The sequence below is a fragment of the Tenrec ecaudatus genome, chromosome 13 (assembly GCF_050624435.1).
Source record: "Tenrec ecaudatus isolate mTenEca1 chromosome 13, mTenEca1.hap1, whole genome shotgun sequence".
Taxonomy (NCBI): Eukaryota; Metazoa; Chordata; class Mammalia; order Afrosoricida; family Tenrecidae; genus Tenrec; species Tenrec ecaudatus.
In genome coordinates this window covers 8101039-8128540 of record NC_134542.1, presented here as the reverse complement: position 1 = coordinate 8128540, position 27502 = coordinate 8101039, and the positions used below count along the sequence as shown (strand labels likewise).

General features: G+C 51.4%; 1 protein-coding gene across 3 annotated transcripts in view; it reads left to right on the top strand.

Annotated features, from left to right (window-relative positions):
* The window catches only part of CAB39 (calcium binding protein 39), a 64709-nt gene that overhangs the window by 28861 nt on the left and 8346 nt on the right, over window positions 1-27502 (top strand). For all 3 annotated transcript variants that reach the window (XM_075530377.1, XM_075530378.1, XM_075530379.1), the window contains 4 exons: window positions 5848-6005; window positions 20445-20609; window positions 22653-22771; window positions 26323-26491. In XM_075530377.1, coding sequence (XP_075386492.1) covers window positions 5892-6005; window positions 20445-20609; window positions 22653-22771; window positions 26323-26491 — 567 coding nt within the window. In that variant the 5' untranslated portion in view covers window positions 5848-5891. The remainder of the gene's footprint in view (window positions 1-5847; window positions 6006-20444; window positions 20610-22652; window positions 22772-26322; window positions 26492-27502) is intronic.

The window sequence follows — 27502 nt, the reverse complement described above, 5'->3', positions numbered from 1 at the left end:
AGGACTGTCATTGTAGCACGTGCTCTTAGTAGAAACCGTTCAAAAGAGTCGCACTCTTGGGGACTCAGAAAAAATTGTTTATCCTACAAATAGCCTGTATCTGTACCTGGTATGATACCAGGTTGTGGGTACCCAACAACAGTGACTGAACGGAAACTAGAAATCCCTGGTAGTTTTCTTGGGATGTTTATTAATGGAGAGGTACTGATGAGTCAAGTTAGGGGATAAGTGCTAGAAGAACAATGTAGTATTCCATTTCACATTCTCTTAAGACCATTTGATTGTCTGGAGGCCCTGGTCTGCAGCAGTCCTGTGACTCTGTGTGTGTGTGTGTGTGTGTGTGTGTGTGTGTGTGTGTGTGTGTGTGTGATTAGTTTGGTTTTTGCCATCTTCACACCTGGCTGTCATCTGTCAGGTTCTTGCATGAAGGCTGCCATATCTGTCCCGCACTCAGCTGTTCAGGATGTGTTGACCTTAAGCAGCTTTTCGATGTTGCCTCCAAGCTCGTATAACTGAGTCCAGATAGACACACCAGAGTACTGCCTTCTGCCAACATTCGTTCTTAGTGCCTTAAGCTTGTGACACACGGTGAGTCAGAGATGGCCTGATGGGCCAAGTGAATAGGTTTCCTAATGCCTAGGTGAGATAGAGTTAGCATGGACACTGTGTTGCCCAGGCCAGAAAAGCAGGCAGATTGCCTAAGAAGGGCATAGCCTACCTAGTCTCACCATTAACAACAGCAAGCCCCACTGCCCCACATTGGGTGTTCTGGGTCTTCTCCAGCTCTTTATTTGAGTGGAACTTTGTGGGTTTAGGATTAGGGCATGACAGAGCAGGGATTTGGGGTCTTTGTAAGATGAACATGACGTTTCCTACTACCGTCTGCTCCCCATCTGTTTTGGAGGACAGGCATTGTCCTGATGCAACATATCACAGCTAGAAAGCAAAAAATGAAAAGGATATCTCTTACAAGCAATGGTTAATACATGCCTTGATTATTGTATCAACCACACTTTCCAAAACATCCCTTAGTGAGGATATTGGCCCTGTTGGTGCATTGGGTGCCAACCATGAGGTCAGTGGTTTGAGCCCACTGGCTGCCCTGAAGAAGAAAAGTGAGCTGTTTCATCAGATGACAGCCTCGGGCAATTCTCATCTGTGGGGGGGGGGGGGGGGAGGAGGGTCACTGTGAATCTGAATCCACTCAGTGGCAGTGGGTTTGGGTTTGGTTTGGGACAGCAGCTAGCCTAAATGAATGCTGAGATTCCACAGTTTGTGTCTGAGAACACAGAAATTTAGAAAACAGAATTAACTGAAATTGAGAACTGATGATTTCTTACTAGCAGTCTGGTAAGATTTGACGACCACAATTTTTGATGGGATGAACCATGGGTCCACTGTAGTGGAGAGCATACAGTAGTATCAAGACTTACTTGGGGTGGAGTTTGAGCTGCCTGGAGGCCACCTATCAGGAGAAGTAGAGTGATTGGGGTGGGAGATGGATTTCAAAAGGATCGGGTTGTTGAGTTAGGGGTGGATGAGCTCACCCGAGAGAACATAACCCAAGGAGACAGCCAAGGGTAGAGCTTGGAGGACATCACCATTAGCAGAGGATGAGTCATTGACTCGACTCAGAAGGGAGGGGCATTTGGAAAGACGGGCACTCAGGGAGGTCCATCCATGCAAGCTTGTGGGTGAGCAGAGGCAGCACAGGTGCTGTTCCTGTAGTTGCAGCACGCCGCGGTTTCAGAGGTGCCCCGACTGACACCCAGTGACTCCCTCCACCGTGTACACGCACACAGTTCTCAAACGAATTCCCTCCAGGGCTTCTTGGTTTGTCCTTGGGTTTCAAGCGCACTCATCCCCCTGGTTACCTTCTTGAGGATCCCTGCAGCCCAGCAGAGCCACTTGGCCCAGGGCTGCTGTGGAGGGCCTTGGCTAAACTCCAGTGGCCCTGCTCAGGGTTTCTTTGAGCCGGTTTTTTGAAGGAACAGTAGGAAATTAGTTGTGTTTGAAAATCTAATATAAATAATATAATATAAATTATTTCCTCAATGAATACAAGTGAAGTCCAAAGCACAGTTTAAGCCATTTAAAAGGAATATTATAAAAACAATATTCCTGAATGTGCAGAAGGTTGGAATCGTGATAGGAACCCACATTAACTTCCTTTTGGATTTTAAGTTCATTAAGAAATAGGGTTCCGTCCCAGCAAGCCTCTGGGCGCCTGATGTTTGTCAGTCCATGCTGACCTTTGCTCTACCTGTGTTTCTGTGAGAAGACACCTTTTGTGGTGAACCTATTTCTTACATCCATGCAGTATTTATAATAAAACCAGAGGAGAGAAGAGTTTAAACCTTTTCCTGAGCTTTGGTAAGGTGACCTTAAATTTCTCACGACACTGCTGCATTCTTGACCTCCACCTCTTCCCTTGCGTCATCGGACTGTGGCAGCTGGGGCAGCATGTTTTCCAGAGCAGCCTCCCATGCAGATGGGCACGCTCCATGAACGAACTCCTGCAGAGGGAAGCTCATCGAACACGTGTGTTTCCTCCCTAAGGTACATCACAGATAGCTCGCATTCAGGAACAGCACTGCAGCAAAACCCTCAACAAAAAGTACAAAAACGCAGGAACAAAACATGGCACCAGAAAAGTATCGGGTGCGGGGCAATGGTTCACATGTGAGATGCAGCCAGCCCAAGGCCACTCATTTCTGCTTCGGCTGGGAACATGGGGGTGCTTGCTCTCCGGCTACAGTGCTGCAGAGGCAGTTCCCACTCACAGTGGCCCGGGCACTGCTGGCCCTTGCTGTGTCTGAGATCCTGGACTCAGCCACACAGTCAGTCCACCTTGAGGAGGACTGGAGGAGTTTTCACTGCCCCTCCACAATGTCCTCCTCCGACCCTGGTGCTCCTAGCAGCACCTCCACGCACGTGAGATGAAGTCTCACCGCCGCCCCTTCTGAGGAGCATTCTGGCTGTACTTCTTCCAGGACAGATCAATGTGGGTGTTCATTCTGGTGGTGGTCCTCGGTACATTCAAGCGAATCAATTCTTCTTCCATCTCCTGCAATCATTGTTCAGCGTGTCAAGGCTTGGAGGCAGTGGACGATCTGGTGGCTCGGGTCATAGGCACCCTCATCCTCAGAGTGACATCTTTGCTTTGTAGCCCTTTAAAGTGGTCTTATGTAGCAGAGGGCAACTCGGCTACTCCGCCCATCTGTGCCTGTCCTCTGAGTGCACCATGGGAATAGAGTTGGCGCTTTAACAATCAGTTGTAGCGAGTGGGTGAAGGCACAGATACAGAATCTGCAAATAATGATGAACGTAGTTGGCGTGTGCCGGGTCCAGGAGGGTGAGGAGCGTGATTAGGAGTTAGTCCCGGTGAGAAGGCAGTGTTGTGAGGTGGACTTAGCACAGCCTAGAGGGCTGTGGTCAGAACTTTCCTGACTGTCTTGAAGGCGCGTCACCAGAGGGCCCTTCAGCAGGAGGTTCCGACCAGTCCCCGGTGAAGTGGCATGCTGCTGCTGAGGGGGAGGGCAGGCAAGGGAGGCTGTAGTGTAAGCTGACGGGCTTTCTCTCCAGCTTGGGCATCTCCTTTCTCTCGGGCTTGTCTGTTACAAGATGTGGATGTGTGCCTCTCTGTCCCGTCCACCTGGGTCACAGAGCACTCTGAACGGTGTGCTGCGCAGTGTGTGGTGGAGCAGGCTTTGTAGATGGCACGGCTGCCATGCCTGGGAGCAAGTCATGCCACTGGAGAGAGCTCCCAGGCCATACCTGACCGAGAAGGCAGACCTGACTTACCACAAACAAGCTCATGTCAAACTCCCAAGACCATTCCCAGGGCTGGTGCAGGACCGACCGGGCAGCCACCTCAGAGAAAACCATGACCACGTGCGCACGTGTCTGTTTAAAAAGAAGGGGGGTTTCTGTGTGTGGATAGTTTCAGACAGTTACAGCGAAGGCTTGAGAGGAAAAATACTACCTGCTCCCCAAAGGTGTGGTGCCGTACAGCTCTTTCAGCTGATTCTCTTGCTTTGCTCTCTTTCTCTACATCTTCCATGAACTGTAAATGTGAATAACGTGGCTGCAACTCACCTCAGTTCTTGTAACGTTTGCTCAAAAGCTGCGTGCGTTGTCTTTATCGCATCCGTTGTGAGGCCTGTCTCTCTCGCGCGTTTTTAAAGAGCTTTACTTGTGGCTGTTGGGAGGAGGGGCAGCGTCTATTTAACAGAAAACCGTTGTCGTGCCAGAGTTTCACTTATGAAAATGTGACTTTCCACACCCTTCTAACAGTGCTCCAGGCACGTCCGTGGCCCCGACCCAGTCGTGACTTAGAAGCCGTCTCTTCCAGTGGGGTGGCGGGGACGGCTCAGCATTTGTGTCCATCCGGTTGCAGCCGCTTGCGTCTCTCGGCTGCACTGGCTGCACAAAGAGCAGCGGCGTTTAGAATGCGAGCACCTGCGAGTGAGGTCATGCACGGGACTATTCCACCTTGGTTTTAGTGAAATGCTTTCCTTCCACCAGAGAAGGATGTACAGGGTGACAGAAGGTGCACTCTACAGGTGATACTTGTGGAAAACCCCTTCAAATATTTTCTTCAAACGAAACCTTAGGCACATGTTATTATAATACTATGCGGTCACGGAGAGAGATGCGGTGGGGGGGCTGTCAAAGTAAGGCCAGGGCTGTATGCCCACTCCTCCCTACTTGGAGGTTAGATAAGCAGTGAGCTCAGGCCGGGGGTGGGCTCCATCAGAAATTTCTGATACGCAGGATCTGTCCGGTTCCTCTTCGAAGCGTTCCCTTCTGGTGTCAGTTGTGAGACTGTTTAATGCTCATGAATGTAACCTTTTTTGTGGATTTATTGAAAGGGCTTCCTTTTTCACTTCTGACACTTCCATTGTCTGTCTTGCTAACTTTGTTTTCATTTTTGTGTTTTCTCCATGGGAACTTCTTTCTTAGGAGTCATTGCACATCCCATTTTGAATGTGGTAATATTCTGGCTTACGTGGTTGAAGGGTTTCAGCTACTCCCAAGAAGTTGAGAACTTCTAGATGGAAACTGTTCCCAGGGTGGGTCTCGAGTGAGCGCTGACAGAGACGATGGTCCCATCTAGGAAAAAGAGCCCACCTGAGTTGGAACTGCCATCTAAGGGAGTTAGGATCTCCTGGGAGACTTGTCGGAGGTTCCCTCCAGCCCAGACCCTGCAGCTGGTGGAACAGGAGGGTGCTAGGCCGCTACGGCCAGGCTGGGGCTCAGCTCCTGGGTAGGTGGCAAGCCTAGTTGGTTGCACCCACCACGTTCCTGAGAAGAGCAGCATGAACCCGGGGCTAGGGCAGCAGAGAGACTGGGCAGCTGACCTGGTGCTGAGTGCTCTAGCTTCCTCCCTAACTCTTGTCTCCTCCCTTTCCTGGACTGTAAAGTCGACATGCCTGTCACCTGGTCATGTCGTGTGGTGGTGAAGGGTACTTTGGATGGAGGCAGACCTGAGTTTTGTTGGAATCACGTGGTACCTGGGACCCATTCCTCTGCAGGCCTCACCTATAAAAGGAGTGATTTCCCCTCAGGGAGTTGATGAGTTAAAATGCTTTGGCACCCACTTGTGGGCCCAGTAAGTGATGACTGGTCACCGTTGGCAGCAGCCACTTCCTCCCCTGGTGGTTATGGGAGGCAGGTCCTTTAGTGCTGAGTTCTCCCCACCCCACTCACATGTCTTGGGGGAACCTCATTCCTCTAGATTCTGAAAGTCCTGAAAACACACACACACACACACACACACACACACGAAGGTTTGGGGAGCTTGTCTCCTTCTGACGCCCCTCACGAGCATGTGCTGTCTTCCAGGTACAGCAGGCAGAGTGCAGAGGAGGCCTCTGTCGCTCGCCGCCATGCCGTTCCCCTTTGGAAAGTCGCACAAGTCCCCGGCAGACATTGTGAAGAACCTGAAGGAGAGCATGGCCGTTCTGGAAAAGCAAGACGTCTCTGACAAAAAGGCAGAAAAGGTACGTTTTCTCCTCTGTTGATGCATGAGGTTAAGAAGTTAAAGCAAACTATGAGGTGACTTTTTTAAATCACTAAATTTGGTTTGGGCTTATCTGGGATTTTTAAAGTTCAGCTGTGGAGGGCAGTCACTGCTGAGGAGATGTCAGCTCTCGGGCACGGCAGGGCCACCGTGAGTCAGAATGGCATGCGTGGTGGCAGCGAGTTTGTTTTTTGAGTGCTGTCTAACAAGCATTCTTTTTTATTGTTTATGTTTTCAGGCATTTTTACATTTTAGTCTTTTAGTCTTTGAGGTTATTAAACTGAAGTCTTAAAGTTGGTTTTCCACTGGCAGTCTTCCTGGGAGATGGCCTCCCTGGTTTCTTCCTGTGTCTTTCTTCTGCACCTGTGACTAGTACCATCACACAGTCGCCCTGGTCCAAACCGACCTTCATCCGGCCCTGCCTCAGCCACCCCATGTATGTTCTGCTTCTGGACTTCATTCCTACTTGAAAGTCCTCATAGCCTTCCTTATGGAAAATGCAGGCTCTACAAAGCACAGAGACTACATCAACACAACGACCAAACTCACCGCCACTGCGCAGCCCTGGGGATGGGGTGGGACTGTTCCCCGAGGCTGACAGTCTGCAACAGCAGAAGGCCTCGTCTTTCTCCCCAGGAAGGACTGGCTCAGGGTGGGGTTCACCACTCCATGCCACCAGGACCCTTACCCACGGAGTCTAGCCTGGGCAAAACCACCCGGCACTTTGCCCGCACATCACACAGTCCGTGAAGAGGGGTTGTCCAGTCATTACCACAGCCAGTTTTAGAACAGTTTTGTCTTCTTGTGTTTATTGTTATTCGTGTAATTGTGGTAAAAATATACACAACAAAACATTTCCCAATTCAGCTTGTGCATGTGTAAATTGTGTGCCATTGATGATACTCTTCATGTTGTGTGACCACTATTGATATCCCTTTCTGAATTAACCAACCAAATTTTTCAACACCATTAACATAAACTCAATGTCCCCTAAACAAAAACTCTTCCTCCTTCACTCATGGTAACCATTGGTCAAGTATGGTTTCTTTTTTTTTTCTTTTTCAGTCGTTTTCTTAATATGAAATTCAAATATACACTTCCATAGTTAAGTTGCTTTTAAAAAGAGTTGTATATTCATTGTGACAATCAGTTCTCGTGTACTCCCCCGTCCACATTCATTGTTTGCTCCCCAGTTTCCCTCACCTCCCTACCTCCCTGCACATCCCCCAATAAACCATTGCATCGGTTATTGTCTTTGTGCATCCACCCCTTCTGTGCTTCATAAACTGGGAGCCCTCACAGAAATAAATAAACAGATGAAATGAAACCTAAGAAAATAATATTATATGGATAAAAAATAAAGAGTAAGGAAGAAATTTCTGTTCTAGAACAAGAAATATTTAAGCCTAGAGCAAATTCTGGTTGGGTAAAGAGGGAGATCAACTGACGAAGTATCTTATTATACCATGGTTTGATCCACCACCATCAAGTTTACAGTCATCTCTGTCGTATAGTACAGCTGTTCAACTTCCTCACCTGTGGCCAGAGGCTCCGTCTGACTAGATGCTCTGTTGATGGGTTTGGGGCTCCCACTGGCCTCCATGTTGTTGGGTGCCCTCGAGTCAGTTCCAGAAGAGCACAACACTGCACCATCCTCACCATTGTTCTGTGCCTGAGCTCACTGACACAGCCCCTGACGAGTCCATCCATCCTCGGATTTACCAGCATGATGCCCTTCTCTAGGACTGGTCTCTCCGCACAGTATGTCCCAGTGTGTAAGATGAAATCTTGACATCCGTGCCTCCAAGGAGCACGCTGACTCTGGCCTTATTTCTTTCAATACTGATGTTTGTCCTTTAGACACTCCATGGTACTTTCAATAGCCTTCTCCACAATTCAGATGCATCAATTCTTTTACGGTCTTCCTTATTCAGTGCCCAACTTTCACATGCCAATGACACAATGGAGAATACCATGGCTTGGGCCAGGCTCTCCTTAGTCCTCGAAGAAACATCCTTGCTCTTCAGTACTTGACAGAGGTCTTGTGCAGCAGATTGACCCAATGCGATACATCTTTTGATCTGACTGTTGCTTCCATGAGCATTGATTGTGGATTCAAGTAAGACAAAATCCTTAACAACTTCAACCTTTTTTCCATTTATCATGATGTTACCTATTGGTCCAGGACTCGGCTCCCCACTTTGAAGGAAGGAGCTGCTAAAAATCATATGCATAACTTCAAAGCATTGTCAATTCTGTCTTCCATAGTCCTCTACAAACTGGGTGCTCACAGTTTAAGCTCTGATATCTTCCCTTCTTCATGCTTGAGTTTGTCATCTTTGGAGCACACAGCTGGTGGGCTTCGTCTCTGTGGGCTTGGCTGACACTCAGAGCTGGCTGCTTGTTTAAGCCCCGCCCAGTCCCTTTGATAGCCGGGCACCCTCTGCTTTCTTCACCACACTTTGCTGTAGCACTCGTAACTTCAGTGATCTACTCATGAAGGCGAGTCTCAAGCAGGGAACTGTTCTTGAATTGGGGCTGGAATTAAGCCCATTACGTACTTTTAAATTGAAGATTTCTAACCGAAGGCAAGCTTGCCCTCCTAGGGCACACTAGGCAGCATCTAGAGGTGTTTGGGGTGTCCCACTGAGGGTAGAGGCCGTCCTACGTGCGTGGGCCAGTGCCCCATATCAGAGTGGTCAGTCATCAGTTTGTCAGTGGTGCTGAAGGGGAAACTCACGAGCTTAAACATCACTGGGCAAGACTTGGCTCCTGCTGTCACGAGCAGTTGGGTTAGCTCAGAGGAGGCAGGTCCTGTGTCGGTTATGGATTCTGACTGGATTATGAATGGGGGTTTCCGGTGGTATTTGAGTCATGATCCAAGTGAAAAGGAAGAAATGCGGATTCACATAGTGAGAAAGGAGGCAACGAGACTCCAACACAGTTGAGAGATGACAAATCTACTCACCAAGTAAAAACCTATGAAAAGCGAGTTTAATCCACGCAATGCCGGGGCCTTGTCCTTGCCTCTGGGTTGGCATTGTACTGACAGTGTATCCAGTGTGTAAAGGAATGATTCGGAAATGCATGCAGCTTTTGAAGAGGGCCACTTGAGAGCGCTGGGATGTCCGTATGTGTTTGCATAGTGGGGAAGGGGTTTCATAGTGTGACAAGATGGCAGACCCAGAGCTTCCCTCGTCACCACCCGTCACTTTAAGTGCGATTTTTTTTTTTTAAAAAGATGAAGAAAGAGCTGATACCAAGGGCTCAAGTTGACAGAAAATGAGTTGAAAATGATGATGGCAACAGATGTGCAAATGTGCTTGACACAATGGATGTATGGGTGTATTGTGATAGAGCTATATGAGCCCCCAATAAAGTGATTTTTTTAAAAAAGATGAAAGAATGTCACGGGCAGTAGCCACAAAACCAAGTGCTGGGCCTCAGCTGTCCAGGACCTCGTTGCCAAAGTTCGGAACCATGTGCAGGCCACTGTGCAGCTTCGTCTCGAGGCCAGAGACGGTGGCCACAGCACGGAGTGAAAAGATGGCAGTCCTTCCCCAATTAATTTGTACAATTAAAGGCCTCCCATTTAAAATCACAGCACATCTTTTTAGGACCTGACAGAAAGTGATCCTCAAGTTCTGGAGGGAGGGAAAAGTAGAATGACCACACTGCTGGAGTGGAGTGTGCAGAGTGCACTTCAGAGAAAAGGCCGCAAGTGCGTTAAGAATCAAAGTGTAAAACGTCGCAAAAGATAGTCATTGATTTCTCGGATCAAGAAGACAGGGATGACTGCTTCCCCTGCTTCTGTTCAGCCCTGGGCTGGGCTTCTCCGAGTGCTGCCGGGCAGCCCAGAGAACTGAGAGGCCCCCTCCCAGGAAGGGAGATGCAAAAGCACTGTTTTACAGACAGCAGGAGAGCAAGATTCTCTGCGGAGGAAATCTGAAGGAAGTTACTAAAAGAGCTAGTAGATGAACCAGTGAGTTTTGCAGGTCACATGATCAGTATTAAACCATCAATTCCATTCCTATATGGTAGCAGTAGACACATCTTTTTTGTTGTTGTTTTTTTGCATCACAGTGCAGTGGGTTCTTTGATATGGCTCCTCTAGCCATCGCCTTTGTAATGCCAACCAAAAGGAATGGCTGGATGGAAACATGCAAATGGGGTGTGTGGAACCCTCACAAACCAGTAGGTCCGTTTTGCCATCCCCTGGGTTTTAAAGGATTCTCCCCAGAAGCAGGAAGAGGGACTCTCACTCCACATTAGGAAAGAAGAGCCCGGAGTGGAGTTTGTCCTTTAGACCCTGTGATCCCTTGCTGGGTTCCGGGCGATGACCCCAGAGATGGGGGGTGATGTGGCAGAGCAGCCAACGGAGCAGCGTCAAGAGCGAGAGCCGGAGGGTGAACCATGCAGCCCACAGGGCCAGCGAGCTTGTGCAGGAACTTAGTCCAGAGGCTAGGTTTGCTGACCTACAGAGAGTGCGCCAAACCTTCAGGCTGGTGCATGTGGCAGGGGGGTGCCCTTTTGGCGTTTATCAACTGGTAACTAGTGCAAAAGCAGCTTGTGACACTTGCCCCAGCAGGGAAGGCGCAAAAGGACCAAGTGACCGAGAGGCCAGGGGTCTGAGGAAGGTGGGCCTACCTGAGAATCAGCTACTCTTGACCCAGAAAAACTGACCTGACCATTGCTGATCCTGAAATGTGCCCTGTTAACTTCCCTAACAAGACCCCATAGTCATAGGGACCCCAGTATGGTCTGTGAGTTCTGCATGGCCATTGGAGTGAACTCCTGAAGCCAGTGGAGAGTCGTGTGGAGGGGACGGGCAGAGAGGCAGCAGAATTCGACGTTATGGAGGGAAGCACTCAGCACGGTTCCTAGGGGCCGTCTGTTGAGAGGCAAGGCTCTGACCTGTTCCTGTGGCCAGGAACCAGAAGCAAGATCCGCACGTGAACGTAAAGCAAGGAGTTCAATTTTGTCTTGATGTTAGGAAAAAAATCTTAGATGGAAGATGGCTCCTCTGGAAGAAGACATGCACCAGCAAGGACTCAGGCACCGCTTAGCTTAGCGGTGGAGGGCGTCCAGGCCTGGCATAACTGCCAGACCTCTTCTTAAGTGGCCATCTTCTTCTGGTCCAGTGGTTTCCAGTGATTATTCTTCTGATCCCAACGAGGAACCCGGTGGATGATGCTCCCAGGTCGCCTGTTGTAGAATCGGAAATGGAATTCACACCTAGACCTGCCACCAGTCGAGTGGTGACCCGTGGCCCTCTGTCGGCTGTGCTCATGGCCTCCACCAGCCTTTTATGTCAGGTCTGAAGGCAGCACCTGAACATCTCTTCTCTGTTTGTACTGTGTGAGTAGTTTTACTTGTTTTATGTAACACAGTTTCCATATTAAGAATTTTGGGTGATACAAATAGAATAAATAGTACCTTAAAACTGTGCCACAGCTTTTTAAAGCATTTGTACAAGTCTAATTTCCCGAGATCCTAAAAATGTGGATAATCTTCCCAGCCTTTATTTTTAGGAAATGGGAGTGAGGGGGTACCTACAGATCTGTTGTTCACGCTGCCTGTTCCCACATGCTCTGCACCCACTACCTGCGCTGAGCGGAAGGAAGCAGGCTGCCTCTCTCCCCGCCAGTTTGGCTGCCCTCATGGTCATGAAGGCGTGCGTTCACGGGGTGAATAGCTGCATTCACTCGGTTCGGAGAGGAGCAAGCTTGCTGGCATATTTCACAGGGAGGATAGGAGACGCCTTTTCATAGCTTGGCCATTCAGCAGTGACTCATGGTTACTAAACTTGCTTAGAGTAATCTTTGGCATCAGAAGGTTATTAATAGGTTTTTCTTAGTCCCTGATCTTTCAGCTTGGGAGACTCAGATGTTTTCTTTATGGGTGGGGGCAGGGAGCAGGCCAAAGGGGGTTGAAAATACAAAGTTAAGTGGACAGGAATAAGATCGTGGACTTGTTCTCCTCAAATATTTGGCCCTGCCGCCACTTGTCAGTTTGCTGTGAGGTTGTTTTTCTTTGTTTACCGTAAACTCCGATTGAAGAATGTCCTTTATTCCACGAAGCCCTTTAGTAAAACCCATTTGAGAGTGACCCGAAATGCAGGGCAGTGGATGTAAATGGGAGCCTCTCTTCATTGAATGGTACACTCTGAGACAGAAAGATACAAGACGAAGCCATGCATTGTTCTGTAACTCCTCTATCCAGAATGACAGTCCAGGTTCTTTGGAGCATGTATCAATAATAATTAGACATAGCTGAGTTGCTGTGCCTTCCATTATATGAGCTGAATCATTTCAAATTTGTTTAAAAATTGCTTAAAATGACACTAACTATGGTGCCCATCTGAACGTACAGTCCTGGGCTCAGTGGCCGGCAGGACAGGCTACCTACCACCATCTCCTACATGACTTCCCTTGTCATCGCTCCTTGAGAAAGAGCCCCAGCTCCACGGACCCCGCACCAAACCGGGTCCCCGTCTGAATGTGCACGTGCGCCAGTGGAGGAAATGGATGAGTCGATCACACAGTCGCACAGGAGAACCCTGCAAGCACCAGGCGGTGACACAGGCCCCGCCTTCTGAGGGAGACGGTGAAGCGAGCGGCGGCAGTGAATGAGGAGCGCGGCGTGTTCAGACGGTGGCGACAAAGGCAGCCCACTGCGAAGGGCTGGAGACGGACAGGCGGGAGGCAGGCAAGGCGAGAGCCGCAGGTTGAGGCAGATTGACAGAGACCTACATGGAACCTCAGGACAGACTAGAGACACCAGCAAGGTCGTCGTCGCCTTGCTTCACATGAAGTGTTTGTCTTAGAACAAACGTACGTCGTTGTTTTGCATGAAGTTAGAAGTAATGACAGGGAGCTCCCATAAACCTACTACTCAGTTCCGCCTCTTAGTAACATGCCATAGTTATAAACAAGCCCAAAGTCAAGAAATCCACCTTGGCAGATGCATTTCTTGTGAGTGTGCACGTGTACAGTCACGGATGGCTTTATGTCACCAACGACACAATTAAGATACAAAATGATACTCAGACATACCTTATCTCCTCCTCACCTGTCCCTAGCCCCACCCACCCACGCCCCCTGGCAATCACTACTCTGCTCTCTAATTCTAGAATGTTGTTATTTCTGGAATGTTCCGGCCATAGAATCATAGATTGGCTTTATTCACTCAATGTCATTCCTCTGGGAGCCATTCCAAGTAGCTGTGTGTCAGTGGCTGAGTAGTAGTCCTTGACAGGACTGCACCCTGGGGTTTACCAGTCAAGCTGCTGTGACTATTTTTGTGTACAGAACATTTTGTGTAAGTTCTGTAAACAGAACTTTCCCCTGGTCTGGTATAAACACTCAAAAGATGCAAGGACTGGGTCATGTGCTACATGTAGGGTGTAGGTCGTAAGAAATTGCCAACCTTTACCCCAGTGTGACTGTACCATTTGATGTCCCCTCGAGAAAGTCTTTAATCAGGGATGGGCTGAGTGTGAGTGTATTTGGGACAGTAAACTGGAAGTGGCAACAGAAAGTGAATTTGATAAGGGAATGCTATTGATAAGGAAAGATTAACAATGAGGAAGAGAAACACGACATGAGACCCAATTTCTGGGGAGAATTAAATCCAAATTCATGTTTCTGTGATTATTCTGGCTCCCTCACATTTGCCTCTCAGCAAGCATTTTTCCTCTTTAATGAGCTAAATTAAAAAAAATCATCAGCTCAGAAGTCTGCTAACTGCAAGTGGCTGGGTCCACTTGCCACCTGCTTTTGTAAATAAAGTTTTTATTTGAACACGACCTGTCCATTCATTTACATCTGATCTTTGGCAGCTGCTTTCCCCTCAACAATGGCAAAGTTGGGCATTTCCCCCAAGTTGTCCACCTGGTGGTCTAGACAAACCAGACAGATATTTCTTCTGATGAGATCATTTGTAACAGAGATTCATATTTTGGTTAGAAGCTGGGGGGGGGGGTGCGTATACATGTGTGCCTTTCCAGATGGAACACATAAGAATCCAATCAGCTAGAAGAGAGGCCATGGAGAATCTCTCAACACCAGACTAGGATCTATCTGTACAACAGACCATCAATTGCTCCTATGCAAGTTCAAATTGAAAATAGAAACATGTCTACAGACGCCAAAACATTTTAATATAGAGACTATCTCATGAATAGATATATAAAAGAGCTGAGTAGAAAATTACAAAGAAAGAGTAAACATCATGCTTGATAAAGTAGCTCAGCCTTACTGCCATTGACTCTGTTCCGGCACATAGCGGCCCTGAAGGACAGGATAGAACCACCCCCTTGGGTTTGCAAGACTGTAACTCTTCAGAGAGCCACCTCTTTCTCCCACGGGAGTGGCGGGTAGATTCAAACTGCTGACCTTGTGGTTAGGAGCACAACAACATAGCCACTGTGCCGCCAAGGCTTCTTTGATAAAGTAGAGGATCCGTAAAAAGAAGACCCTCAACGAGATGGTTTGACACTGGTTTTTGTTTTGTTTTCAAAGATAGAACTGTGAGGATGGCGCAGGGCTGGCCAGCTTTACTCTGTTACACACCAGGTCACCAGGAGATCCACCTGACTCATTGGCACCTACACACAACATGGATTCATTGCTCACTCGGGCTTTCATTGAAGAGCATTTTATATGTTAAAACTAGTCTGGCTTATAACTATTAAGAATTGGGACGAGGGAGAAGGCAGACCTGATCTTGTGTTGCTGCCAAATAAAGCCCACCTTTCCCTGTGAGCAGCCACTGGTTACCCTCCATCATCTGGTGTGAGGCCACTTTGGATGTGTGGAACAGTTGGGCCTTGGGGGGGGTCTATAATAGGAGTGGATAGTAAGGTCTATGAGCGCTTGGGAGGCTGTTCTGGAAACACTAACGGGTAAGTGAGCTACTCCCCTATTGTTCTGACTGGGTTCTGACTCATAATGACCCCAAGCATAACAAAATGAAACACCCTGGTCCCTCTGTCTTCATAGTCCTTGACGTGCTTGCACCCATTGTAACCACTCTCATCTCTTTGAAGGTTTCCCTCTTTTCCGCTGACCCCTTACCAAGCATCATGTCCTTCTCCGGGGACTAGGCCCTCCTACTGGGATGTCCAAAGCACATGAGGCAGCATCTCAACCATCGCTTCCAAGGGGCATACCAGATGTGTTTGTTCTTCTGGCAGTCCATAGACTACTCTGCATCCTTCGCCCAAGCCCACTAATCTGCATGGGCGCCACTGTCTCTCAGGATGAGGAGGGTACAGTGGTGGGCACTATGGGGATATTAGAGTCAAGGCAAGCGATTGAACACAAAACCATCTGAGTTTCTTGAAGCCTTGAACGGGCCATTTGTACCTATGTTTGGCTTGCTTGCTGCTTTAACTTTCCACCTTGTTTGATTTTTAAATGGGAACGCTGGCAGCGGACAGTCTCTGAGGTTTAGTTCTACAGGCAGAAGTTACATTAGTGACTACCCTTAAAATGGACAAGTTTCCATTAAAAGTAAAGTTACTATCCACAGGGCATGTGTGTGTCCCCATGGGCAGTGAGACTACGTGTCAGATGTGCATGCCCGGCCCTGCTGGCAGCTCTTCTCGACAGGGGCTGGGTGCTGAGCACCTCTGCCAAGCCCCAACCCTCTGCGACATTGCTCCGCACACTCGCTCGTGGCTGCTGCACAGGGCAAGTGACTTTTCAGAAGCCACAAGGAAAACGTGATGGAATGTAAACTTCTCTCCTTCTCAGCCCGCTCGGCAGCAGTGAGCTAGTCGGTGAGGCTGTTCCTCACATTTTCCAGTCAGGTGAGCGGGCTTGTCATGAGGGGACCGCTCTCACGTGCGCCTCTCCATGACCATGTATTTATAAACAGCTGGCTCCTGTGAGGGAAGCGTCTGCCCAGGAAACGGAATACGGCTGGCCAGCCCATCCAAGGCTGGATGCTGTGTCTTGGACACCATGTCCAACTGACACAGCATCCCAGGCAGTTGACTCCTCGTGTATTGTCAAGGTCGTGTCCCAAAGAGCAGTCACTGCAAACTCAGCTCTGTGTGAGAGTTGGGGCCTCACCCCCCCACCCCCGCCGTCCCCCTGCACTGCTGGTGTCCCATCCTCCTGTCAGCCTCCCTCTTCCCCCGCACACAACTCAAGATGGCTCCTCCCCACACACCTTCCCTAGTGCTCTGGGGCCTGCAGAGATCGGGGCTGCTAATAGACCAACACTATCCCCTGCCGCCCTACCCAGTGCTCCTGAGACCCATCTTTCATGTACCCTGGCCCCACACAGATCAAACCAAGACAGCACAGGTGAGTGGAAGATGGCTTCCGGTGGCCAGTCAGTCACCTTCCTTTATGTAACCCTTTGGATGCCAATAAAGCCCCTCATGAAATCCCTCAGGGTGCTCACAGTGCGCCCCCTGGGCTGGGCCATTGTAAATGGGAACCTCCTGTATGTCCAGAGAGTGGGGAGGTGAAGAGTGGGTGGGAGGAGTGTCTCTGAACTGGGCGAAGGCAGTCGGCAGCTGGCACTTTTAGGGAATCCAGAACCCAGGGAGCTAACATTGAGGAAGGGACCAGCAGGGGCATCTGAAATGGTGTCCAGGAGCCGGGCCCAGCGCCCTGGCAGGAGCCACAGTGAAACCTGCCATGTGAGCAGGGCATGTCGTTGTGAAGGAGCCAGGAGATGGGGTGCAGTCAGATGTGTCGGCAGGTTGAAAGGGGTCTGATGTTCAGAGGGTCTGAGGCAGCGGTTCTCAACCTGTGGGCCGCAACCCCTTTGGGGGTCCGAGGACCCTTTCACAGGGATCGCCCGACTCAACAGTAGCAAAATGACAGTGATGAAGCAGCAACAAAAAGAATGTTATGGTTGGGGAGTCACCACAGCACAAGGAACTGTATGAAAGGGTCACGGCGTCAGGAAGGGTGAGAAGCGCTGGTCTAAGGAGACTGCTTCCTCAGTAGGTGACGGAGACCTGGTGCAGGCAGAGCAGAGGTGGGCCTGGAGCATGAGCCATGGGTGGCGTCTGCAGCCGTTCGCCGTGTCTGGTCAAAGCCTGCCGCTGGGGGCCCTTCCTGGGGTCATAGCAGTCCTTAACTCAGGCGTGATTGCACCCTTAGTGCCGCCGCCACTCTGAGAACGTTTCCGTTCTTCTTGAGCTCTTTGCTATCAGCTCCCCTGGATGCCCTTCCTCCTCCACCCTGCCCCAATTCTGTTATTTGTTCCCCTCGAGTGGGATTATACAGTCACCTCATCTTTGCTATCAGTCCCCCTTTCCCCCTTCTTTAAAAATTGCTGTTGCTGTATCAGCTTGTGAGGGGGATCAAAAAGGACACAAGTAGATGAAACCTACAGAGAAGCAGAATCTTCCATTCTGTGGTCGGGAGAGACCAGGCCCTCGAGAAGCTCTCAGGCTTGGTAACAAATGAGCACGGCCCTCAACGAGAGGGACTGACACCGACCATGCTGCAACGGTGTCTCAAACAAAGGAACACTTGTGGGGGTGGCATTTCACCCCGTTGCATATAGGGTCCCTGTGAGTCAGAATCAGCTCGATGGCACCTAACAAACTCAAAATCATCAGTTGGGGGTGAGTGTCACTGTCACCATTTACTAAACTAGTAAAAAAGGAAGCGGAAGCATTTTCATTGCGTACTGGTGGTTGGTTAGTCCCCGTGTGTCGGTAAGCGGCTGGCGCAGTTCAGTGCCACCCCCTGCTTCTGGATAGCAGAGAATGCCCTCAACCCGTCCATCTCCCGTTCTTGGCATTATTTTCAAAGGGTGACTCCTTGGTTATTAGTTAGAGACCACAGTTTGACGGTGTTTTGTCGAGAGGGACAAAAGAGAGCCGAGCAGAAGTGAAGTACGTGGAGCAGAAAAGGACGAGGTGAAACTGCCTCTCACGGAGTGTGTGAGGCCCCTGGGCGTGAGAGCATCCGTTCAGCTCAAGGCAAAGATGCCCTTAAGGTGACCACACAGAACACGATGTGGGGGAAGCGTCCAGGGTGGGAGACTGGGCCTGGGGTACTTCCTCCAGCTGCGAGGCAGACCACTCTTTGTCAGGGGAACACCAGATCTGTGTTGCTGACCTTGGGCTCAGCTTTGCATGCAGGCTGAGACCCCAGCCCAGGGCCTGCGCTAATGGCCAGCATCGGAACGAGGCCAGCGGTCTCTTTCCCAGCTCCCCGCTGTATGCTTGACTGTACTTCATGAGTTGGGCCCCTTCATTGTTCACATTTCAGGTGGCATACGTGTTGGCCCACCATCGAGGGCAGTCTGTCTGTGACGGATCGTGAGATTGCTCCTGCTAACCTTCTTCTCCTTTTCCTTTGGGTTGGTGCAGGAGGTCTCTTAGCAAGTGCAGAATGAGAGGGCTCCGTTCCCTGCCAGAGGTCTCTACCATATTTAAATCACCCACAGGGGTAGATGAGTCAAGAAAAAACCACCAGAGGGGGTGACCCCAAACAAGCCCCTTTTGTTGAGTTGATTGGACTGAAAGCAACCCTAGAGGACAGACTAGAACTACCCTTTGGGTTTCAGTGACTGTTCTCGACAAAACAGACTGCCCATCTTTAGTTGTGGTCGGCTTGGTGGGTTCAGGTGGCCAGTCTCTGGGCCAGCAGCCACCCAGTGCTTCAACCGCGACCCCCTCAGGGCTCCTGCCAGAGAGAAGGGAAAACCAGGATGGTGAGAGTCACCGAGGACATAGCAAACATCACAGGCTGCCATGGGCACGCAGTGTGGAATGGCACACTGCTCCGTGGGAGAAAGATGAGCCTTCCTCCTCCCATTTCAGAAAGCCACACGGCAGTTTTACCCTGTCCTGGAGACAAGAGTTTGGTGATTGGTCTGGTTTGGAGAAGCTCAGCAGAGTGGCTGAAGAGGAAGTGGAGTGGGTAGTAAGTGAGAATTTGTGGAGTCAAGAGAGGGCTTAGTTGGTTTCGTTCATGAAAGTTTGGATTTGGCTTTAACACAGAAAAGGAAAATCTCTTTGAGAAGTTGAACTGTGAGGAGGTGAGGCTGAGATAAGAGCAGGACTTTTCACCCACTTGTTTCCGTGTGAGCCCCTGCTGAGCACCCGCCTTTCCACCCAGACAGACACTGTGAAGCTCTACAGTCCAGCACGGCAGTGAGTTTCTTATGTAGGCATAAGAATCACCTAGGCATCTATCTGAGTTACCTGGGCTCTTGTTGATTGTTAATATAATTCAGTGTATTGGAGTCTAAAGGTAAATTTCAAGATGTGGAGAGGGTGTTGATTTGAAAGGAACCAGTTCAGAGCCCTAAATCACAGTGGGATCCTGACAAGGCAGGAGGGCTAGGTCCCAAAGCAGGCAGAGGGTTCGGATGGGTCAGCAGGCAGAGGGTTAGTACCAGAAAGGACACCACAAGGTGTCGCTTAGTCCTGGAGTTGCTGCCAGCATGATGCTTCTCCTTCCTGACTGCTCCTTCGTTTACACTACCGGATGAGAACAGGGGCTGGTTTGCTTGCTAAGAAACTTTGAAACTTTAGTTCAGCCAGCAGAGCAAAGGAATTAAAAACCTGCTCAGGGTCCCATGTATAAAATCAGCAGATACCGCACTCAGAATGCATCATAAATGTCACATGTTTCCCTATCAAAGAGAGTACTCAAGAATAAAGATGAGTACAGTGGAGTTGGAAAAGCAGCACATGTAACTGGATTATAAGAAAACACTGCTGCTGATTTTTTCAAATCCTCTGGCCCAGAAAAGATGACCTTTTGAGATTGTGGGGTGAGCTGCTATCAGAAATCCCTGCACCTCACAGAGATCAGGATGGAACAGATCCCGAACTCCGGTGCGTGGTAGCATTCTTGTTAGGAGGATTCGTGAGCTTCCATAGTTGAAAGTAGATTGTGGCCTCCTTGGCCCCCAGAGTCCTCGCCCCAGGTCCTCAGTTCGCGGAGACCAGCTGCCCTCCTTGAGCTGGGGCTTGGAAGGGAGGGTGGCTGAGATAGAACACTCCGCCTAGACTCTGGTGTCTAGGGGCCCGCATGTCACATGCTTCATCTCTTAGTCTGTGGGGAGGGGCAGGGCAGGAACTGCTTCCTGGTCCTCCATCCTGGCCAGAAGTGGAGCCTCTTCACGTTGCCCCTTCGTCTGCACACCCTCTCACCCCGCCCTCCTCAGACACAACCTGCTTCTCGCGAATTCTTGTCCCTAGTGTTGGCTCGTCACTGTCCACACGCAGAGCCCACTCAGTCTCCTCCCTCCTCCATGGTGGCTGGAAGGCCTTGCTGCCTTTTCTCCCTGCCCTGGGTGGAGATGGGCCGTCCTGGCCTCCTCGGGGGTCTTGTGTGTGATTCTGTAGGCGCAGCGCTGGGTGTGTTGTATGTTTTCTAAAACGAATGGTGTTTTCTCCTCTCCCCAACTGCTCTTCCCTCAAACCCAGGCCACAGAAGAAGTTTCCAAAAACCTGGTGGCCATGAAGGAGATCCTGTACGGCACCAACGAGAAGGAACCGCAGACGGAGGCGGTGGCCCAGCTCGCCCAGGAGCTCTACAACAGCGGCCTCCTTGGCACGCTGGTCGCCGACCTGCCGCTCATTGACTTCGAGGTACGCGTCAGCCACACATGCCCAGGGGCCTCGGGCCTCTCCCCGCCATTTCCCCCGGCCCCGTGTGAGTGCCCGAGGTGGGAGCACTTAGGGGATGGTACACAGCTCCCTGGCCCCTGGCCTCTAATGAACATGACCAGACCATGCGGGTGTGGGGCTTGGCGAGCTCTCGGAGAACACCCTGAACTCGCCCGGGCAGCTCTCTGCCTTGGACGGACGGGGTGCACGCAGTCGGCCGCTCCTCTCCGTGGGGAATGTACCTCGCCTGGCCAGCTTCTGCTCTCACAGCTCCCGGCTCTCGCAGGTGCACGTCCCCGGAGGGTTCTCTCACCCACGCGCACAGCACAGACCATTCACCTCAGCCGCCCCAGGAGCTTGGCTGAGCGCTGCTTTAGACTTGGGCAGTGATCTGAGCCTGGAGGAGCCCTGAAATCAAACGCTCTCCGTTCCCGGGCCCTGCACATGGACACAGCCTCTTTCTCCTGCTTACACAGCTTGGCTCAGCCAGGCTGGCTGGCCGCGGACTAGCCATCAGGACGAGGGCCCAGCCCCTCGGGTTGGGAGGTGCGTGCGCAGGGCCTGGCCGCCTTCCCTGTGCCTTTGGGAGTGGGCTTTGTTTTCAGCCCCAGTGTCCTATCACCCTGGGCAGCCGGGGGACTGTGCAACAGGCACGTGTTCCTGGGGAGAGTATGTTGACCAGGAACCAAATTGCATTGTGAGAAGGGGTGGGAGGGTGGGTTCTGAGACTGTCAGCATATGCGTCCCCACCCCGCCCCTCACCCCCAACCATTAGTTTAGGAGCTGACCCAGACCTCATACCATTCCGTAGTTCAGTCGCATCAAGCAGTATTGTTCAATTGCTGCCAGTCAGCACATACTGTTAATAATAAGGTTTTTTACTCTGCGATAGATGGGATTTTATTTCTGTCTTCCTGTAGAGCTGTGGGGAGAACTGGAGAGTCTCAGAGTGCAGAGTGGATTCCCTGTGTGTTTGACAGTGTGTCGAACATCCAAGATAATTGTTATTTCCTCCGGGAAGTGGGGTCACAGCTGATACATCGAGTTCCTCCTTTGTCAGCCTCCACCCACCCACCTCAGGACCTGGTCACGGGGTTTCATTTTATTTAGGACTTCAGAGACATCTGCTTTGACGTCTTCTACTGTGTGTGCTCCTGAGAGCGATCCTAGCCATTGTCCTTACTGCTCTTTTGTGTGTTGCAGGCTGGGTGCCATTCCACATTGGCACTTGGGCCCATTGTCCCCCTGCTCCCACAGCTTCCTGATCACATGGTCCCTGGATGGTGACTGCGCCCCTCAGTTTCATTTAAGATTAAAGCACAGCTGTGGTTCAGTTCTGGTCTCCGCATTATACTCCCTGTAGTACTTGACCCCTTCCATATCGATCCATTGAAGCTTTTCCTCAACGGCCCTAGTGGAAGGCAGGTTTGGGGAGAGGGGAGGGGTCTCTTTGCCACTGCCGTTAAGCTTCTCACAGAATTCCTCCGTGTCACAGCCCAAGGGGAGTAGGTCGTACACTCCCAGGAGCCCCGGTGGCAGTGGTTAGTTACGCAGGGAGCGTCCGGGTCCACCCTTCGGAAAGCACCAGTCGCTCCACTGTGAACACACTTGGCCCCAGACACCCCCGGGGCCCTTCCCACCTGCCCAGGACAGTCGGTCTGAGTTGACCTTGACTCCGTGGCAGTGAGGCTCCATGTGGGTGGCATTCAAGCCCCTGTACGTGTAAGCTAATGATGGCCAAGCGTGGCTGTGTGTACCGAGTCAGCATGCCCTGTGCGGTGCCCTGAGTCATGACTCGGCCGGCATGGTGTTCATGGTAAAGACAGTGTAAACTAGTAAAAGCCAGCATTTGGCATTGTAGACAAGTAAAGAGAGAAGCTAGGGAAACGTTGAGCGTGTGTGGCCGTATGCCAGTCAGACGTCCGGTCCGAGCTGTCAGCGTGCACTGCCTTCGTGTGAGTTGATCTGGGAGGCGCGGGTGCTCGTGTTTCCAGGTCATTGTTTTAATGATTGCATTCTCAATAGGGCAAAAAAGACGTGGCTCAGATTTTCAACAATATTCTCAGAAGACAAATTGGGACAAGAACACCTACTGTTGAATACATCTGCACCCAACAGAATATTCTGTTCATGTTATTGAAAGGGTACGTACGCGGAGGTGAAACTGACCTCTTAGTCCCACAGAGAGCTAAAGGTGACCGAGAACAAAACCAGGAGGGGACTGGGGGAAAGACGGCTCTCCGCTCCCGGGAGAGGTAGTCGTCGGAAACCCCCACGTGGGGGTCACCTGAGTCAGAGGGAGCTGGGGTGGTGGGGGGCATGTGTTCTGTGTTGTCCTGTCAGCTTGTTTTTCTCGGCATCTAGAACCTGATGAGGCACCCTTTGAGCTAAATCGGATATACAAATGCCCCGGTGGCTGGAGTCTGAAGTTCGGCAGGTTGTGAGCCATAGAGGCCACCAATCAAACATGACTGAAGGAGAGCACACACACCTCTCTGTGCTGAGAGAACACCCTTGAATTTTGCTAAGATAGCAGTAGGACCGGGCAATGGCAGGCATCCTTGGCCATTGGTGCGTGTACACCTCAGGCTATAAGGACTGCTGAGGAAGGGCGCTCCCCTTGGTTCAGTCAGCAGAGGCCTGTGGCCACTCCCTGCCCACGGCATGTGGTCCTTCAGCATGTCTTCCTGGACTCCAGACTGCAGGGAGATGTGGGGAGTCTATCAGTTTACAACGCAAAGCAAAGAACCCACACAACTCCTCTCTACTCCCACACCTAGCCTCCACATTGACAGGGTCACTGCCGGATCAGCTACCAACTGATTGCACGTCTGTCTGCCCGCCCACCCAGTTGTCTGTGGTGTCCTCTTAAGTTGGGGGCAAGCGTGTGACCGGCATGGTTGGCAGTCCACTGCTCCTACGGCCCCTTCGCTGTACAGCTTGCCTCGCTCTGATGCTGATCTCTGTGCCACTCCCCCTCACCTCCCACCCCAAGTTCAAACTTGTTGCGACGAAGCACGAGTCAGTGCATGGGCCGAGTCCAGGTGCGCTGCCTCCTCCTCATGGCGTCCAGCCATCCATGGAGCTGCTGCAGATTCAGCTGCACAGAGCTTCCGGCTGCGCAGCGCCTGCTGGGACCCAGAGGTGCGCGTGTGGACAGGTTTCCAGGTGCCTGGGGAGCTTTTCCAAGCCAGTATTTAAAGAAAACGTTCCAAGCACTTAGCCAGCCCGAGGAGAGGAGAAGGCCCTTGTGTGAGACCCAGGACCCCACCCTCGGCCGTCCTTGTGGGAAATAAGCAGCCCTGAGACACACGTGCTGCCCAGCTCCCGGCACTCAGTCCTTCGTTGTCATCAGCACACACGGGGCTTTCCGCCCACGCACTCTTCACGTCTTACGGTTAGTCTCTCTCAGGTTCCAAATGAGGTCTACACACAGGACTAGATTGATATGGCTCTTAGCTTTTTATGGTTTTGATTGTTTCCATTTGGCAAATTAATGCCGTCAAGTTAGCTCCCAACTCGCAGCGTCTGTACTCTGCACAGCAGAAATCGCACCCTCACCCTCGGTTTCTCTGTGAGCCCCGTGGCTGCGGGCACTGCATCTTCTCCTGTGTCTCTGGCCCTCGACTGTACCAAAGGGCATGTCTGCCCCTCAGGCTGACTCGCTAGCGAGACTCTGGTTACCCAGTAGAACTGCCCCTCGGGCTTCTGGGACTGCCCTTTACAGGAGCAGGCAGCCTCACTGGTCTCCCTTGCAGTGCCGACGGGTGTCAGCCATCACCCTGCTAGACTCTGAAAGGTGCTGTAGACCCCTCGGTATCTCACGTCAAATCATGCAGAGCCCAGGAGAGGTGGCAGCCTGGAGACCCCGCGGCGGCTCTGCTGAGGCCTGGAGCGTCCCCAGGCACTGACTCCATGGCCAGTTACAAAGGGGCATTTGAAAGCCAGCTGCTGGCAGCGCAGTGTGTGTCCCAGCAGTTTCAATGTGAGTGTGCCTGCCACTCCCAGCGCTCACAGGGTGCCAGCCTGGCTGTGGGCCTTGTACTCACAGGTTTATGGTTTGCTGGTAGAGACAAACTCGACAAGCCTCCCTCCCGCCAAACCTGCCCAACTTGTCGCACCGGATGTTTGCTCTCAAGGCTGTTAGAGACCCACCAAGGGGAACTGTGACATCGGCCATGTTGTGAACAAGCACTTTAGCCACCTGCAGGCCACTCGGCACCTAGCTTGTGTGGAAGAGAGGGTTGGCAGAAGCCAAGGCTCTGCAGGGGTGTCACCGGCCTCGGCAGACACCTCTCAGCAGCTGCAAGGCCGAGGGAGCCAGTGGCGCCTCACTAGGGACAAAGGCACAAGGCAGGAGAGACCTCAGTGTGGCCCAGCCATCGGAGGCTTGTCGGGAAGCTATATGTGGAGTTCAGCGGAGATCAGAGGAGATCTGAAGCCCAGGGCTGGGTCTCTGTGGGATCAGCAAAAGCAACACTTCAGACTCAGACTCATGGTGGCGTAGACTGTTGGTAGACTGTGTGTAGGGTCAAGCTCTGGTGGCGTAGTGGTTACACTTTGGGCTTCAAGGTCAGCAGTTTGAAATCACCAGCCACTCTTTCTACTTCTATTAAAAGAAGAAGAAGAATTGCAGTCTCGGGGCGAGTGACCGTCTCAGAAGCCCACAGGGGCAGTTCCGCCCTGTCCTGAAGGGTTGCTATGAGTTGGAATTGACTCGGTGACAGTTTTGTGTGTGGTGTGTGTTAACATAAAACCACATTATTTTCTGTATTGAATTTTTTTGTCGAAACTGTGTCTTGTTAATGTAATTTGTTAATGTGTAATGTTAATTTGAGCAAAAGGAAAAAAAATTTTGAGGTAAAAGGGATCTTGAAACAGTGTGTGTGGCATGTAAGTCCCCGGGGGTCTCTGTTGCTGGGATCGGTGGGATGGGGCCTGTTTCTTCAGTTAGGTCTTTACCAGGCTACATTGTGCACTGAAAGGGGGACAGCACTTAACCCCCCAGGAAAGTGTAGGCGGGCACGTCGGGCCCCCCAGGCCATGAAGGGGGGTTAATTCCAAGCTTACAGCAGAGCCTGAGCCAGTGCCTATCGCTAGAATCTGGGGGCTGCCCCTGACACATTTTAAAGGACTGGTGATCCTGAAGTGGGCAGTGGTGGAATAGATGAAAGAAGGGTTGTGAGCTGCTTTCCATGCAGTGCCCACAGCCCATGCTCGGGGCTGTCATTGCGTGTAGTCTAAATAAGGGAGCCGAGCGCACCACCCACTTTCAGTCAGCCTGTAGCCCGAGTCTTGAACGGACTGCTCCATTCTGGATGCTGGCTCAAGGCGGGCTGCACGCCTGGGTCTTTGAGAGGGCTGTTGAGATGCTGTGCAGCTTCCTGAATCTGGAATCCTATTTTTAAATGCATATACATTGAAGACGTGTGTGTGTGTGTGTGTGTGTGTGTGTGTGTCCTCCCAGTTGTCTCCAGCTTAAGGAATGATCCACGGTGTGAGTGGGCTCTTCCTGGGCTGCTGTGTGCCTCTGGGCTGACGCTGCCAGCACCACCACCACCCCCTGCCTCCCCTCTCTGAGGACAGTGCCCCTGTGACCTCTCTGGGTCACTATAGCCACTTGGTCGGGCCACATGTCTGGAAAGGTCCCCAGTTATCCGCACTGGAGCAGTCACCCTGGCTTTTCTCTCTGCAGGTATGAATCGCCAGAGATCGCACTCAACTGTGGAATCATGTTGCGAGAATGCATCCGACACGAACCTCTTGCAAAAATTATTTTGTGGTCAGAACAGTTTTATGATTTCTTCCGATACGTGGAAATGTCAACCTTTGACATAGCTTCAGATGCATTCGCCACTTTCAAGGTACCGTTCTAGACAGACTGGCTGTCATCCCTCTGCCCTCCCAATCCCTGCACTGCCCTCTAGTGGGGGACGGGGGATGCAGGTACACCGTGACGCGACGCAGCTCTCTGCCCAGCCCTCACGCTGAGAGAGAGGCCAAGCCTGAGCCCACCTGGTCTGTGTCAAAGGCAGAAGCCCTGTGTGGGCAAAACTGCACGGCAGACATTGCTGAGTTACTGTGGCATCGGGGTGCAGGTGTTTGGCTGGGACATCTCAAGCAAGGCGCCACACTGCAGCCCCAGTCTGCCGGGGCCCATCTGACTCGAAAGGGCCAAGAACCATTAGGACAGAGAAGGCCCTTTGTGATGGGCTGAGGGAACAAGGAGCAGCCTCACGCTCACCTCAGGGGGGGCAGAACCTGCTGCTTTCTTTCTTTCTTTCTTTCTTTCTTGCTTTCTTGCTTTCTTGCTTTCTTGCTTTCTTGCTTTCTTCCCTTCTCTGCGTGCACACACGCACGCGCACACACACGCACCTCATCTCCCTTGTCCTGGGGCTGTATCCATGAGAGGAACATGTGAGAACAACCTTGTAGTACAGCTTGCACATCTGTTTATACCTGCAAGATGCCATGCTGTTTAAAGTACAAGGGGCCATTCTCTCAATGCCACTTCCCACCAACTGAGTGGTGCTGGCCAGTCAGGGTGACCAGAGAGGGGAGCCAGGGCAGAGCCAGGCAAGTGGTCACCACCGCTCCTGCTCTCACAGCTGCCACGGGAGGCATCAAGAGAGCACAGCCGAGCAGCTGTCTGCTGCCGGGACTCGGGAGAGGCTGCTTTTTCAGGGCTCCGTGCTCGCCTTTAAGAGCAGAGAGAGCAGTTGCCCCAGGAAACGTGCAAACACGACTGAGCTCAGCTGGAGCCTGGGTGGGCCGCCCAGCACAGTGGTGGAGTCTGCAGAGGACAGGATGCTGCCTGCTCTGAATGTGTCGGTGAGCCACAACCCAGGCGATGGCTGCCGGGAAGCTGGACGCCA